At 41.5% G+C, this 17,060-nt stretch overlaps 1 protein-coding gene across 1 annotated transcript in view; it reads left to right on the plus strand.

Annotated features, from left to right (window-relative positions):
• Positions 1 to 17,060, plus strand: part of cntln (centlein, centrosomal protein) — an 83,858-nt gene that overhangs the window by 38,373 nt on the left and 28,425 nt on the right. Inside the window, exons 14-19 of the mRNA XM_035659411.1 lie at positions 2,626 to 2,726; positions 5,597 to 5,694; positions 6,709 to 7,238; positions 10,180 to 10,261; positions 13,771 to 13,852; positions 14,191 to 14,459. Of these exons, the coding sequence (XP_035515304.1) occupies positions 2,626 to 2,726; positions 5,597 to 5,694; positions 6,709 to 7,238; positions 10,180 to 10,261; positions 13,771 to 13,852; positions 14,191 to 14,459 (1,162 nt within the window). The remainder of the gene's footprint in view (positions 1 to 2,625; positions 2,727 to 5,596; positions 5,695 to 6,708; positions 7,239 to 10,179; positions 10,262 to 13,770; positions 13,853 to 14,190; positions 14,460 to 17,060) is intronic.

The raw sequence follows: 17,060 nt of genomic DNA on the forward strand, positions 1-17,060 counted from the left end.
CACACACACACACACCCCCCCAAAAACAAGATTCTTTCCCCAGCGATAAAAATGCCAGAGGTGTTTTCGCTTTCTCACCCTATTCCCTGCTCCTCCTGTGTATTTTTATGTGCCGAACAAGAAACCAAGAGGAGGCTGGCATGTGAAAGCACAATGGCTGCAGATGATGTTGTGTTGTACACCCTTGTGGATGGAGGCTGGCAGTTTGTGCTCTAAGCTGTGTTAGGTGCAACACAGGTAGAGACAAGATCAAATGACATGCAGTAGATAGCTCAGGGCTGAAGTTCTAGCGCTGCACGAGAGAGAAAATGTTTTCAAAAACGGGGCCAAAAGAGCGGCATGAGACACAGACTTACATTGCAGACCACATCATTACCAAACATAACACCTGTGTTTTGCTTTTAGTTTGGTTTGTAAGAAACTTCTTTTGCTTTTATGCCTGCTGAGTGTTTTTCTACCTTAGGTGTAGTGGGTAAGTTGAGAGGGAATTGAAAATTGTCCAGCTAGCTTCATTTGATTTATTATCCAGATTTTTTTTTTTAAAGACTTGAAAAACTCTATAGGAGGTATGGCTGTAGAGAACCTTTTTCCACTGTGATAGCTTGGATATGACAGGAAAACAAGGTTTCATTTTAGATAAATTGCAGGTAACTGGAGGTAGTCTGACGTCTGGAGTTTGTTTCAGGTGTAGGCGGCTATAATGTGAAGCAGATATAAAGCATAGCTCCTTGAGATAGGGATTAGCTCTTAATCAACCTTACGGTGTTGCCTAAACATTCTTTTGAATTCTCAAAGATACACTTTTCCCACCATCAGGACGCCAATAGGCTAAAAATAGTCAGCATCTGTTCATCAAATGATTTACTCTTACAAGAAAGCAAAGTGTGAGGAGTGAGATTGAAGCAAACACCATTAAAGAAGACTATTTTGTACAGTCGTGAATGAAATCATAGTTTTAAAATGTGCATGTCTACACAGACATGGTTTCATTAACTTATGTAATTAAATGAGAATTTTCCGTCATTGACCAAGATTAACACATTGACAGATACTGTAATTTCAAATGTGTTGTTTTGATGCAAAACAAAAGTCTGCACACACTGACTCACAAACTATACTGTAAATTTATTAATTTATATTTACAAATATTAAGTATAAGTCACCAAATTTGTATTACTGCTCTTGTGACATCCCTAGCTTTGTTAATCCCCATTCTGGAGCAGACTGCTGCACACACTGCGACAACTATGTGTTACTGAATAGGTATGCAAGAGTCTTCCATCTCTACAATGTTATGATGTAAAACTGGCCAATGAACTCCATCTGCAACCTAATCCCTTCTCCATCCAAGAAAGTATGCTTATCCGTCAACAAAATTGAATGTTTTGCATATGAACTTTGGTTTAGCGTCAATACCATCAGCATCCGAAAAGGCATAAAAGAGAAACATGAGATGGAACAGGCTCCTTTCACATACTGCATATTTCAGCTCATTTGTCCCATTAACAGCCTGGACACATAAGGCAGTGCCAGTGCCTCATCGACTTGAGTTCATTTATGGAGGAAAATCGAAAGAGGAGCGACACATATCCATCTGCTTCCTCACCCTCCCTCAGGGAGAGTCATTTGTGTACTTATTTAAGCTCGGCCAGGCATTAGACCAGGCCTCTACTGGAATGTGTGGGCTAAAAAGCTAATTACTTTCTTTCCCTGTGCTATGGCGATAACTTTTCCCAAGTCATTTTTCTTGGCATGTGTATGGAAAAATCTCTTGGTTGATCTAGGAAAATTAGATTAGTCGAAACAGGCATCTAGTTTGAGTTAATTGCCATTATGCTCATTATAGTTCAGAATAGCCACAAATGCCCTGTTACTCCTCAAACACTTCAGAGTGTATCACACATACTGCACTCGTTGCATGCCTTAAGAAGTCAGTCAGAAGGAAGACCTACTGTTGTAATGAGGTTAACTGAGAAAAGAATGCCACTACGGTAGCAGGAGCTTGTTTCTAGTGTTTCTCTCTGACTCTGTGGAGCAGAGGGGAGGGAAATTAGGTGTGTGTTTCAGGTGTGGTTGTCTCAGTGGGCTTGTGCGTATCCTCAGTAGACTTCAGTTGGGGTCCTAATAATAACTTGAAAGTGCAAAGTCTCGAGCATGGCTCCACATAATTAGCCTTTAGCAGGAATCAAGCTAATTGCAGCGAGGTAATTGTGCACACTTTCCACTCTGTTTGTCTGTTACACACACACTTTCATACACACACACACACACACACACTGTACTTTCCTACCTTGGTGTTTCATGTTGCTTGTCACTTTGATTTCCAGATGAATTAAAAAGCATTTTAATTAGTTGATTTCTTCACCATGTCGTCTTTTCTGTTGGGAAGAGAAAGCCAGTGCAAGATTCAAGTTAAAATGTGTAATAAAAGTTTCTACAATAATTGAGTCCACAGTGGAATCCAGAGAGATATTTGTGGAGATTTTAAAAAGATACTCATTATACTGTACAATGCTTGTGTTGGTAGTGGTTTCATATTTCTTTTTTTTATTCCATTAATGTTTGAAGAAGGATGGATTTGACGTAAGAGCTGTGTGAAGAAAAGGTTATCATGTGTGATTGCAGAGCTGGCCTGGAGGAAGAGCTGGACATGCTGCGAGTCCAGGCTGCTATGGACCGGGCCACAGTGAAGGAGCTCCACCTGTGTCTTGCTAATGAACACCAAGGTGAACCCTTTTTTTCCCTTTTTATTGGGGAGGTTTTATGGGAACTTAAAAATAACCAGGTGAAAAAGACTCTTTTAAAATCACCTTTTGTCTTCAGTCTTTTTTTTTTTTTTTTGCATTTCTTTTTTCCTTTGGTCTGAAAGTATTTTGCTTAAATTGAATTATTGCATTAATTTTACTGTATAGCCCTCTGCAATGTTCCCTAAGGATGTGGCCACAAATACAAAGTAAAAAACACTGGAAGTATCACCTGTAATGGAAAAGTGCATGTTTAACATGACAACACCTTTAAGCTATCCTATTACCTCTGGGCCATGTGTATTAGTGAGCAGAATTAATAAGACAACGCCCAATAGAATTAATAAGACAACTCAATTAAGACTTGATCAACTCCTTGCAAATTGATTGGGAGATCAAGTAGTGTTCATCTTGTCTGCATATATCATTCCCAGTGTTAAAACATCGCTTTTAATCCAATCTGCAACCTTTTGTCAGACACTGACCACCACAACCGCTGGTCTTAATTAACCAGTTCAATAACAAATCTGTCCTAGATCACTTTAATTTTCTTCACAACCAATGATGGTGTCTGTTGGAGATGCAAGTACTTGATTTAAAGGATGGCACTAATTAAAATAGTAGGTCCTCTCCTGTTGACTGTCTAGTCAGGAATACTACAAAATAGTCTCATTTGAAAGGACATACTTAGTTTTACATCTTGTCAGACAATGAAATACTAAATATAAATGCTACACAAGAGCCACAGTATCTGCTTACTTGTCTTTTGTGTTATCATTTACAAATAATTTTCCAGTTTTTATCAGGTAAAAATTCAAATTTAAGGTAAGGGGCATTACTACATATGTCTGACTTCACAAAATGTTGTGATTTTAATACAAAAGCCTTGAAGCTGAGCAAAAAACGATCCATGAAATGGATGGCATTTTGATGGCACTATGTTGTTGCAGGATGATAGTTCATATCATCTAGATGAATGACATAAGTGATTGTTATATCACCACAGGTTTATATTATCGTAACAACCAACTTTATTGCAATAACTGTTGTCATACTGACAAGGAACACATCTGCTACATGGGAATACCACAGACGTATTCACTTTCGGTTCTGATCTAAACAGTTTTTTCCTCACTGTCCATTTTTTGCCGAAATGTAAAAACAAAACCAACTTAAACATTGTTTCACAAAGTAAAAGACAAATTGTGATAAAAAGGTGTTTATTGAAGCATGGCAGCACTACCTAGTTTAATTATATGTTAGGTTTATAAAGTTGTTAAAATTATATATTGTGATGATTACCTTAAAAAACATTACCATAAACTGTGTGAGTCAATAAATGCCAATTGTGTTTGTTATTTTGTACTTTAAATAAGGCTGTAACATTTTGTCAATGTCTGGAATATTTACTTCTGGATTAAAACCAATTGGTTTAGAGTCACCAGGAAGTAGACTTAACATTATTAGGGAAAAAATTGTGAATGGCCACAATATTTGCTCCTGAAGAACCTCTGTGACCCGATCAAAGGGATAGAGGGTTGAAGCGCTCACACCAGGATCACACTAACGAAAGGCAGCACATGAAAGGAACAGGGCCTTTGTGCTGCAGCCCATGAGGAGACGTGGGAGGGACGTTAATATATGCTGCAGTGCCAGGACCTCCTCCAACTGTGGGTGACTAGGGAGCCACCACGTCTTCTTATCAAGGTAGTGCTGAGGTGCCAACTCCCAAGCCACCAGCACTGGAGCTGGATAATTGTCTCCCAACCTGGTTATGTATCCAGCGAACCCGGCAGCCCTCCTGTCCTATTTGGTGCTCTGTCTGATTGAATGTGACATGCTGGGAAGACAAAAGAGCAGGCTAATTCAAAGTAACAAACTTCCCTGGGCAAAGCGTCAAATGCAAAGCAAGGGAGCAGCAGCTCCTCACAACATAACCCTTTCTCTTTTTACTCTCTCCTTCTATGGCCTCTTTTTCCAACTCGCTCTCCAAAAGATCAACTGACCTGAAAAGTCAAGGTCCTGAATATTTAATGTTTCCAGCCTCATTGTACAAATTATTTTAGTCGTCCTGTCATGAATGTTTAAAAGGAGAGAATGAAAGGCAGAAAGTTTCATATTGTTTTGTGTTGCCCTTTGCATCTAGGTGAGCAGAGAAGATATTGCTACTTCTGCAGGTGCATACTGTATGTCAAACAGTGACACTGAGGCTTGTTGGATTGTGTATGCGCACATGAATATGTGTGCATCAAATCCCCAGGCACTTTGACTCCTGCATGCATTCTGTTGTTATCATAAAGCCTAAATCATATGTTTACCAAGGCCACTATTGAAGTTCTCAGAATAAAGCAGCATGTTAGTCTGTGGAGATTAGTTGTCCATTGGGGAAACATAGTGGACTACAAAGCAGTGCAGCCTGGGGCTATGTGTTCACAAGGGATTCAAGCACTTCTCTTCGTTTGTTTAAGATCTCTAGAGAGAGGTTGCACATAACATGTACCAGTGTGTGCTTTTGAACACTGTTTTCCTATTTCCGCATGGACTACTAAATAAAACACCTTTCTGTTAATCGGTAAGAAAAAATAGTATTTGATAAGATTCTAGAAACAGGAGATGGTTTTTAGCAGTGAAAATTTGTGAAAAGTCCCCATGACAGCAACATTAGTGATTCTGCGTTCCTTCTGATTTGATTGACAAAAGAAAAAAAAAAAGAAACTGAACCTTAAGAAGGAAATTAAACCTTAGTAATGCTAATTGATTTAATGTACCCTCTTTTTATTATCCTTCTATTGATTGAGCGGCCTGAGTTTGACACATCATGTCACAATAACAAGCTTTGTTCCCCTTTGCAGAATTGCTTCACAAAGTGGTGGAGGAGCGCCAGGTCAAAAGCAGCACTCCGAAAAAGCTTTTTGTTTCTTCAGAGCGAATGGAACAGTCATTTAAAAAGGTACAGCACTATGCCATCACTAAGTGTTCTTTGTCATTGCCAATAAAAGAAACCAGACAGAGCCATAACTACGCACAATGCCAATTTGCTTTTGCTCTATGGAAAATCATACATAAGTGTTCTCAGTTTTTGGGGATTTGGTCATGTAGTAATTTCCAATTCGAGGGTCAGCTAGGAAGTAGTTTGTTTTTATTACAGTTAAAAATAGTTTTACAAATAACACAAAAAAAAAACTAGGGCTGGAGTAGAGACTATTTTACGTTAAAGTGATTAAGTTTCAGTAGTATTTAAGTTATCTCAGAACAGGGTAGATAATATGACATAAATTTTGTATCAGAGCTGTCAGTGGGTTGCACATGTTTGTGTACACATGCTCTTAAAACCCCTGCTTGCATAAGTTCATACATAGCCCCCCTTCTGCCTTCATGGCAGTGAATCATCAAGGGTTGGGATAGCCATCTAATTATGTTTGAAAGGTACCAGGCTTCACCAGCAGGCAGAGTGAGAACCAAATAAAAGGGGAAAAATGCCTGGAGGCACAAACCCAGCAGGCATCCACTGTTCTCTTAAACAGTCTCCACCAAAGATCTAACAAATAGACTAAGTGCTCGTGGTTGCTGCCTAGTTAGGGGTGATCAGGGTAAGGGGGTGCCAGTCAGTTGTCCATAGTCATGCCAGGCTGTGGAGTGGGGTGCTGCCACCCTCATTGGTTCAGCCATACACACAGCATATACTCATTGGCACGTACACCCTTGAGAAAATGTCTGAAGAGGAAAACCACTGTCTGCATCTTACCACACACAGGTCAAATCAGGAATTGGCCTTTCTCATATACACTTTTGCTGATAACATATACTGTAGAGAAACAAAGGGTAAACTCAAGATTTGAATGTTGTTACTAGCATTGCAAGAGCTGTATGTTCAGAAGTTTTTATGATAAAAATGACAGCTATGCAAAGGGAAAAAAAATAACTATGTTGTACCACTGAGGCCCCATATATCTGATTCCTTCAGATTGAACAGCTGGAGCGGAGGATGATGTCCCTGGATGAGGAGACAGAGAGGCTGAGGGAAGAGAAAGAGCGGCTACTTGAGGCCAAGGAAGACTTGGCCCACAACTGCAACAGACTCAAAGCCTCTCTGGATCATCTGCGAACCCAGGAAGCGGTCCGTGAAGAGGCGGTCCAGGCCCAAGCCCTGGCCCAGGAGGAGCGGCATCGCAGCGAGATCATGGCTCTAGAAGCCCGGCTGGCTGCCTCTCAAAAAGAGGCTACCAAGCTTCATCATCAGTTGCTGAGGCTAAGACAGGAGCTAGGGATCCTCAAAGCAGCCAGGGACTTCTATAAGAACCGTGCACCTGGACCAGTGCGGGCAGGAGGGATCGCTAGCAACATTAGCTGCAAGGTCAAATTCAAAACAACTAGACTCAGAGGTCCGCTACGCCAGCGCAGCCACCGAACAGTCAGCCCCAATCAAGCCATCAGCTGGCAAGGCCGCAGCCCTAGTCCCACTAAGGACGAGTGGGAGGACATGAGCGTAGATAGGTAATGATACACACACACACACACAGATGCACTTATTCTCACCGCCTGCCTCCTCATTATTTTTAGGTGGTTGGAGTGGAGAGGGTGGGCTGACTGAATTGTGGGGGGGGGGCGCACATGCAGCATCGAGGGGACAGCGTGCATATGCAAAGCGTAAGCAAATGGGTGATTGAATTTCATCGTCTGTCTAGTTGGTATTCAGGAGCCAAAAGAAGAATGCAAGCAAGAATGATAGAGAGAAGGAGAGAGGAGGGGGAAACTACTGTCAGATCCTTTGAAATATCCTGGGACGCCTTGCTTGGAGCTTATTGACTGAAATTTGCATGCAAAATTAGCCACCTCTCCACACAAAGTTGAACCGATGCCAGAAAAGCCCAGGGATAAGGGGGCCGCCAAAGCCTTGATACCTTCCAGTGATGCCATTTTCATGCACTAGTCACGCTATCCCGAAATTGACAGTTTGGCAGTTTGATTTAATTTACTGGTCCTTTGCATATTCACTAACCCCCCCTTGACAGCGCTAAGGATCCCCCTGCAAGTACCAAGCCCACCACTACCCCCCCGATTCACCTCCTCCACCCGTACACACACACACAGCTATACATGCACGGAAGCTAACCCCACCCTGCGTCTAGTCATGTTGGTTATCTTGTGGCATGTCAATTCACAAATGTGTGTGTGCTAGTCTTATTTCCTCCAGCCTCCCCGAATCCCCCTCCCAACACACACACACACACATTCTTCCTTTCCATCTTACCCACCCTCCTCTTTCCTCTCCTCGCCTTAATTTAGTTAGATAAATTTTGAATGACCCTACTCGGCTCAGTACCAGATGTCTACAAGCTGTTTAACACCCTCTAAATTAAGAACCATCGACAGTAATTATTTCATGTATGTTTTATGCAAAAAAGCCACTGAGCCAACATTTATTGAGTGATGGTCGGAATGATTTGATTTCAAACACTCAGAGCTATCGCTGATATTTATTTCCCTTCACTTTCTCTCCCTGTACGCCTCTCTCTATCCGCTCTTCTGCTCAGTCCTTCTAACTCGCCATCTCTTCACCAACTAATTCATCAGGCTGTTATCCACCCCATCTCTATCCACATGAGGCCGTTTAACAGGGACTGGGTGCAGCTATGCCCTGCTTTCCTAATGCCTCTCCATGTGGCTAATAAGCAGCAGTCTAATATACGCTTCACCTGAGAGGAGGATCTAAGTGGATTTGTGAAGAAGGGGTCTAAACTGAGATGTTGTCTTATTTAAGCACCTGTCAACTGATTTGTTACTGTAAAGCCTTCTGCGTCTCTTATCTCACAGCGGTCTTCTTCAGCAATATCTCTGGTAGGTGCTCCTGGAAATACAGTATTTCTGCTTAAGGAGGTTTGGCCTAAATAGTGCCAAATAAAGATGTCAGACTCGTTAAGGCTACTGACATGTCTTTGTTTTTTCCCTCCTTTTTATCACTGCCTCTGGCTGCCTCTCTCAAGTTTTGAGCTGCTGGAGGCATCTGACCATTTTGACCACCATCAGCAGTTTTGTTAGAGAGCAGGACAGAATGGGAGCAGGGGGCATGGAGAATATTGCCCTGACTCGTATTGAGTTCTTTGTTAGCAGTATGTATGATTGTGTTTACATATTTCATATGCTCTTAATCATTTCTGGAATACACTATGTTACAGTTGAGTGACAGATTATTGACAAGGAAAGGATTCGAAAGGAAGAACCAACACAGAATGTGTTGGTCAGTTGGTTGTTGGGCCACAACTAGCCACCAGAACAGGTTCAGCTTGCCTTCTTATAGATTCTCCATTCTTTAAAAAAATATCCCCTCATTTGGTGTTTTGATGAGGGTGAAGGAGAGCGCTGTCAAACATATTGCTCCAACACCCATTGGTGTTCAACTGGGTCGAGATCTAGTGACTGTGAAGAACATAGCATATGATTGAATTCATTTTCATACTCGTCTCACCATTCAATGACCCATTTGTCCCCATGTATCTATGTACAATATGGGAACACTGCACACAAATGTTGATCCCCTGAAGTGACCACCATAACAACCACTATAGACAGGTTGGGTATCATGCAGACTAGTATTTGTTCATTTGAATCTGCATGTGATGCATACTTAGTAGAAGAGTATATTAAAAATAATTGTATTCGTAAGGCAAAATTTAAGTCGGACCTGTTTAGCTGTCTCACCAGCAATGACAACGGGTTGCATCAAATGCATGTAAAACTGGCCTTAGTGGTGGTGATTAGTGATCCTCAGCAAGTCCCAGTGCCCCTTCCAGACCGGGTTTAACCCTAACTAGCCCCCAGCCCTGTCATGTTCCAGTTAGATCCTCTCTCTGTGGTCTTTACCTCTGCTGCTTCTCCCAGGCCCCACCTTAATAAACCCGCCAGCGTAAATGTCACTGGCTTCCACCTTCACGTCAAAGGTCACTGTCAATAAACCTGTGTGTGTGTGTGTGTGTGTGTGTGAGTGTTGGTGTGTGTGTGTGTGTCTGTGTGTGTGTGTGTGTGTCTGTGTTGGTGTGTGTGTGTGTGTGTCTCAGGAAGCCCTTACCGTTTGTCCATCAGATGCAACTTTGCTTGGCTCCGCTCAGCCGTGCCTCTCACACACGTCTGTCACACACAGAGGGCTAATGAAGGCCACAGCCGCTCTCATACATGTTGATGCATTCACCATCAGCACCAGACACTGCAGCTTTTCACTTAATTTACACCCACATTTACACTTCCAGCTCAGAAATTGGATGGGACATTGATTTTCTGTTGGAAGGAAGGGGGGCCGAAATGCACATATTTTTTCTTGATGTCAACTAAATCAACCATAAAAGGTAAATTGGATTTTTCTCCAATGGTGGTACTTTCAGAACCAGGGTTGCAAGTTCAACTTCTTGCCTGTAATAACCCTCCTCACTTTTCTCTACAGTGACAGTGGTGAAGAGTACTTGGACAGTCTCAACAGCGTGCCCTCAGGGACAGCACCTTACAGACAACACGCTAAGAGAAAGGTTGGTCTGCACTCATCCTATAATTATTTTTGGATTTAAAAAAAGAATACATTACTGCAGTCAGATGTTAATGTTGAGGTGGTGTGCATATGCCCTTGCAGACTGCAGTACTTCTGTAAGAGAAACATTTTAGTTAGATTTAGAGTGTGTGGATACAGGGTTTGCTTGAGTTGTTTCAGTTTTAATTGTGCCGTTTTTCTGGTGGTAAAAGATCATCATAAACAATTTCTGAATCCCTAAAATACTGATTACAAACATAGTTATTGGAGCATAGAATGTATCAGTACATGTAAAGATTGTATAAATACATGTAAAATGTATTTATTGTTTCATGGTTACAGTGTTATACTCGGCATATTCAGAATAAATTGTTTCTTAAGTATTAAGAAAGAATGTGTCTAGGTACCTTACTAAACAAAATTTAGCAGAATTAAATATTTACTTTAAAGGTCATTCAGTGTCAAATCAGGTAGAGGTTTTTGTTTACATTTGAGATTTTCCTCAAACTTTATGTAAATGCTATTTGACACCAAAAAATTAATTCTAAAATGTTTTTGATCATGACTTTTAATAATTGCATTTTTTTTTTTTTTATCACTGACCGGAAGCCATTGTTAGATTGTTAGGGTTCAGTATGTTCAGAATTATAACTCATAGAGCAATAAAATCTGGTAGGGGCACAGACAAAATGATGTATAAGAGATCCAGATGTTTGAAAGACACAAATAGGACACAAATTTCATTACTGGTGCTACTAAGTGCAAAATGGGTGGTTTCGGTTCCTCGGGCAGTCCCCCAAAGTATATAAATATGGACATTTCCCTATTTCCTCCTAAATATACAATGTTTAATTGATGTTGTGCCAAATTTCAAGGCCTTTACATCATAATCTTAGATATGGCAAGTATGGCAAGTAAAGGTTATATTTTGTTGCCATTTTTGCCACAATGGTGATGGACTATGAAAATTGGTGTGAAAAGGGCATTTTTGTGTGAACTTCCTTACTGTCTTAATGTTAAACTTGAACAACATATGAGGCTTGTTATTCCCAATCAACTAACTTAAATGATAAGTCTTGATGTTTAATTAAACTTATCATGGTCAAGTAATAAAGGAAAACAATAATGCAAAAGATAATTATTCCTGAACTCATTGTATATTCACGTACAGTATTTCCAGGAAATGCTCAAAAGCCACTTTTCTGGTGATCTTCCTATCCAGGTCTGTAGGGTGCCAACTGCACATGTTCTGTCCACCACCTCAGCTCCAGCTACCATTAAGAGGATTCTGATGATGTTAGAGCCCTTGAAATGTATCAATAAATCATTAAAACTCTGTATATTTAGCAGGAAATATGGAATGGCCATCTGTGTACATGTTAGGGGACTGCCTGGGGCCCCAAAACCACTCATTTTGCACTTTTTCCACTTTCCATTTTCAGGTGGCAGTAATGAAAAATATACACATCTGCTGGTACCTTTCAGTCATTTGGGTCAATTGTACACCGTTACGGGGCACCCTGGTAGCTCACCTAAAGGGTATCAAAGGCTGATTCCTTGCTGCAGCTGCCATGCGAGTCTGACCTGTGGACCTTTTACTGTGTGTTATCCCCTCTCTCTCTATCATTGAAAAAGCCTAAAATATATATATATATATATATATATATATAGATAAGTACCACTGTTTTGTCTATGCCCCTACCAAACTTTATTGCTCTAGGACAGTGGTTCCCAACTTTAGAGATCGCCAAAGTTTCACAGGGGTTTTAAGGTTTTAAAATTCACCATAGGCTTATATCTCAGTATTTCATTCATTTCTCTGAATAGACTAAATTAATATTATTTTTAAAATGTAGATTATTATTTATGAACAGACACAGCATTGTATAATTGTTTTTCACATATTTTGATACTTAATTAGATTAGGGGTGATCAGTTTACTAAATGATAGAAAAGGGGTTCCTTAAGGAAAAAAGTTGGGACCACTGCTCTAGTAGTTACATTTGTGAAGATATTTAACCCTACAAATGGGTTCCTGTCCTTTTTGAGACCTTTTGAGTACAAAAATGACAGAATCCCCAGGGGAAAAAATCTATGAAATTCTTAAAATTCAATACAAATATTTTACAGAATAGAGAAAATCAGAAGAATGAGCCTTAATTTAATTTAAATTACGTGTTTGTGTGCCTTTTTATACAGTAATTTAAGGAATGTCGTCTTTACTAAAATGTCAGTTTTATTCTGACAGGACGATTGAGTTGTAGGAAAGGAACTGGAGAGTGTATAAAGTACTGTGTTGATGAAACAGAGGCCGTGTTTTAGTTTGTGTCTTTTTATACCAGTGCTTCTTTACAGTTATAAGCATATGTGAGCTGCTCATTATTTACCATAAAATAAACAATCAAACCTCTGCACAGGTAGTATTCAATGTGATTGTGAGTGTTCCTGTAACTTAACCTTTATTGCATCATTTGAGCCTTGCCACACTATACATCTTTTAACTGGCACCTCCCTTTGCTCTTGCATCCACAAAGGCTTCCCTATGTGTGGTTGCTCCTTCTTTTCCCTCTCCTCTCCACACCATGAAATCAATAGGCCTGGACCCTTGCTCTTGTCCGCATCAAACCACTTCACAGCAGGACATGGCAGCTCTAAACCCCAGAGAGATATGTCCATCAAGAAGAGAGATGAAGAGAGGAACGAGGGGGACCTTTCAATATATTCTGTCTTTCCCTCTTCTCCTCTCTTTCTCTCTTCTGTTCTTTTTCTCTTTTTGAGAAGGTGGAGAGGAAGAGAGGGTTGTTGTTGTACATGTAGCCAGGGAGCTGTCAGGACCCTTACTCTCAGATCCCCTTTAGTTTCCCTGCTCCAGATCTGCTAAATGTGCCCATCAGCTCCTCCCAGGCTCATCGCTATGACAGCCCTGGCCCCTCACAACGTTGCTATGTCACAAACCAAAGGGTTCATCCCCCCTCCTCTCTGCAAGGCACCGTGTGATCAAACCTGGCACTGATCAAATCCTACCTGACCCCATATACAAAGGAAACAGGCAGAGAAGAAGGAGGGTTGTGGTGGTGGTGGGGGGCTTCTTTGATGTCGCTACAAACGATGGTGCAGTTGGAAGGTGTCACGCATACACACACATACACACACACACACACACACACACATGCATACCCACTTATCAGTGCAAATGACTCTACACGCGCACAGACGTCATACTGTAGGAGTGAATCAGAGCTTTCAGACAGTGATTGAACAAAGGCAGCATTTGCAAGCATCTGTCAGAAGTAATATCCGTGCTGAGGAGCGTTCAAGTTGAAGTTGGTTGAACACGCTCAGGTGAATTATTAAAGCGCAGGGTGATTTGTCTTGTCGCGTTAAACTGAGCACTCCCTGTGATCATAGTGTCATTATGAGCTGCGTTTCGGGAAGCACAACATGTCAACCGGTTGTGTTACATTTAACAGCTGCTTTTCATCTCTCTCTAAGACTTTTCTGTTCTTTCAGTCCTACAGGTGTTCCCTGATCTCAAACAGAGAGGCGCCGGCAGCAGAATCCAACAGAAAACGACTCCATGTTCTGGCCCAAGGTAGCATACGTTTTCATTTTTCACACCGATGCAAAACTACAAAAATCTAATCGACCATTAATTGAAGCAGGAATAACATTCAATGTATGTACATGCTGTCGATCAGAAACACGTATTTAAGAAGTTAACAAGGTTTTGGGCTTTTTTTGTTTGTTTTTTCAGAACTTCACACTCCTGAAATGGTTATAAATGGAAAATGTTAATCATCACAGTTTTCACTTGCATACACAAAGACACTTTTACATACAACTGTTAACTCCCAGCAGTAGCTTCTAAATAGGGATTTGTTCCGTGCACTTGTCAACTCAGAGGTGCCTGCGTGTACTTCCTCCTGTTAGACGATGAACAGCATGAGCCCTGGGAACCAGGGATGAGAGGAGAGGAAAAGAGGTGGAAGAGGAAGAGGATGCTGATGAAGACCCAGCACTGCTCCTCCTCTTCTCTGCAGCAGCGCATAGAGTCCCTACAGCGTCACATTGACATACTGCGAAGTGCCAGGAAAGATGCTGTGCTTTCAGCCAGAGAGCTGCGAAGGGCCAACGAGAAGATCACGGCACAGCTCAACTCCCTCACTGAGAAACTCTGCAGCAGCAAGCAGCTCGCACAGGTAACTTGGGGGAAAAAACAGGGAGATGAGTAAAGAGGAAAGCCAGTTGTAAGTGTTGGGAAGTTTCTTATATTTCTGTCTTTGTCTTTCTTTTTGTGGTTCTTTTGTATTTGCTGTGAGCTGAGAGTGCAACACTAGCAGGTCCTGTGACCTTATCATGCTTAATAAGTGTGGCTGACAGCCCTACCCTCGCCTGTGGAGGTCAGCACCCCGAAGCAGAAGAGAGGAGGAGAATCTCTCTCTCTTTTTCTCCCTCTGACTCTGCTGTTGTCTCGTCCCACTGAATGTTTCAACAAGCCAGTTCTCCACAACAATCTGTGTGTCACTAGCAGTTACATTTCTCCAAATACGTGCACCTGTGTGCACAGATACACACAAGGTGACTGTTTTTCAGTCCACTGCCACACACCCATTTAGTTATTTAGTATCTGCCTCCAGGTAGGAAACTCTTACACTTGGTATAGACTATAAATAAAACACTAAGTACTTTTGCCCTAAACAGTATCTTTCCTGTCAGGGCCTCCTTGTACACACCAACATATGAACACACACATACACGCACACAAACACCTAGACAGACACAGTCGTTAAGCCAACAGGCAGGAGACTTCTTTGGTGAAGTCAGACATAGCAGCAGCCAGCGAGGGCCCACTGGACACCTGATTAGGTGTATGTGTCTGTATATTTACTGTGTAGAATAGTACAGATACAGTGTGTTGGACTCACACAGGTCAGTGTGCAGCCCTCATAGTGTTGCTACCTAGGAAGTGGCCCTTGTGCTCCCACCCAGACATCTGATTGCTGAGGCCCAACGAGACCTTAGACTCAGACACAGCAGTAAAGGCACACGGTGTACGCACACACATACACAAACACACACTGTTGCGTGAATGAGTGGACATAGGGGGAATTGTTGTCTTCCTGTTTGTTTCCTCTTTCCTCCTGCAGTATTAATGCCACTCCACCAGAAAAAGTTGGAGCCGACCGACTGGCCAAAGCCAGATCTTGTTGCCCTCTCTGGAAAGGGCAAGAGGTGATGGACTTTGGGCTTGTTCCAGGCGGTCCTGGCCAACTCTCCAACTAAGACTCTCTGCTTGTAATTGGCTTAGGACAGCCTCCACAGGGGCCATCATGTGAGAAGGAGCATGGCAGTTTCACAGAAACTTGTTTGTGTTGCTGTGTCTCCTGATCCGTCAGCCTTTCTGTCCTTCCCTAGTTGCTTCCTTCTTCCTTCTTCTTCTTACCTCCTTCCATAATTAAGTCATCATTTATAATGAAGAGACATTTGTGGATGCATACTTTTTTCCCTTTCTTCCTAACATACTAAGTATGATTCATATCTATTACAGCTAGAGTCAGTTATGATGACTAGTAAGTAGTTCCTGAGATCTGGGAGCATGGCAATATCACTACAACAAAATCCAGTGTGGTAAATAATATGAGTAGTGAGATCATCATACAGTTTATCCAGATATTCTAAACCACTTTATGTGCAGGTAAATGTCAGTAATGATACCTCATTGCACAGGAAAACTTGTGTTGTGCACTCACAACTACTGCAAAGTTGAAAAGTTGGTCTCTGAACTGTGATGAATGCTTACAACGTTCACCTTCGTTTTCTCTTCTTCTGTCTAACTTGAAGGTTTTGTTTAAAACCTTTCTGATCATCTGACCAGCTGTGTTTCGAGGAATGTGGCAATATAGGAATATGGCAATTATTCCCCAGATCTAAATGTTTTTGTTACTCATAGCGATAATGGACAAAAATTATGAAAATAAGACCCAAGTTGTAATAAACCAGAGTTATCCCTTAAGGTGGCATAAGAAGCTTAAAAAACTCAGGTGATGGGTGAAGCATACCCTCCTAATTCTACCAAGTCTAGCTCTTGACTAAATGTGCTAGTCACGCATATCATCCAAATACAGGATCATTTGGTTGCTTGGATTATCTACCTCACTCAGTCATTACTTCCCTGTGTACCTCTCTTTGCAGTGTACTGTGACATCGCCTCTGGAATTTAACAGCCTTATCTCTTTACATGTGGAGTGTTCTACCCTCCTCTAGCATGTAAGGGGCTGGGATTATCACAGGATTAGGGGGTGAAACAGACGTAACTGACTGAACTTAAAAAATTCCAGACATTACTAGAATTTTGATGATAGTTGCACTGCAAATTACATACAAAGTCTGGCCAACAGGATGAATACAAAGTGTTTAAGGAACTTGCACAATAAGCTAGTGTTTCTCTGGGTTAATTTATGTTGACAAAGTCACTTTATTTTTAAATGCATGCATGCATGCATGTTTGACTGTAGCATTCGTGTATGCTCTTGCTCCTTTCGTTATTTCAGCAGCCCCAGTTTCCTTATTTATCCTGCTAATGATTGGGTATCACTTGGAACAGCATCAGTGAGACCACTGCTGGTCTGGGAGAGAGAGATGTGTCCTTTCTTCCAGCCTAATGGACCACCAGTACATCAGTCCATGTCAGTGTCATCTCTCACCAGGGCTGAAAATGGCCTGTGAAATCAAAGCCTGTCTTACAGGAAGTGTCATCAATGCCACTCTTAATTCGTGCACCACTGCCCCCCCCCCCCCCC

This window comes from Morone saxatilis, unplaced genomic scaffold (genome assembly GCF_004916995.1).
Source record: "Morone saxatilis isolate NCDOM2014 unplaced genomic scaffold, NCSU_SB_2.0 Contig17, whole genome shotgun sequence".
Classification (NCBI taxonomy): domain Eukaryota; kingdom Metazoa; phylum Chordata; class Actinopteri; family Moronidae; genus Morone; species Morone saxatilis.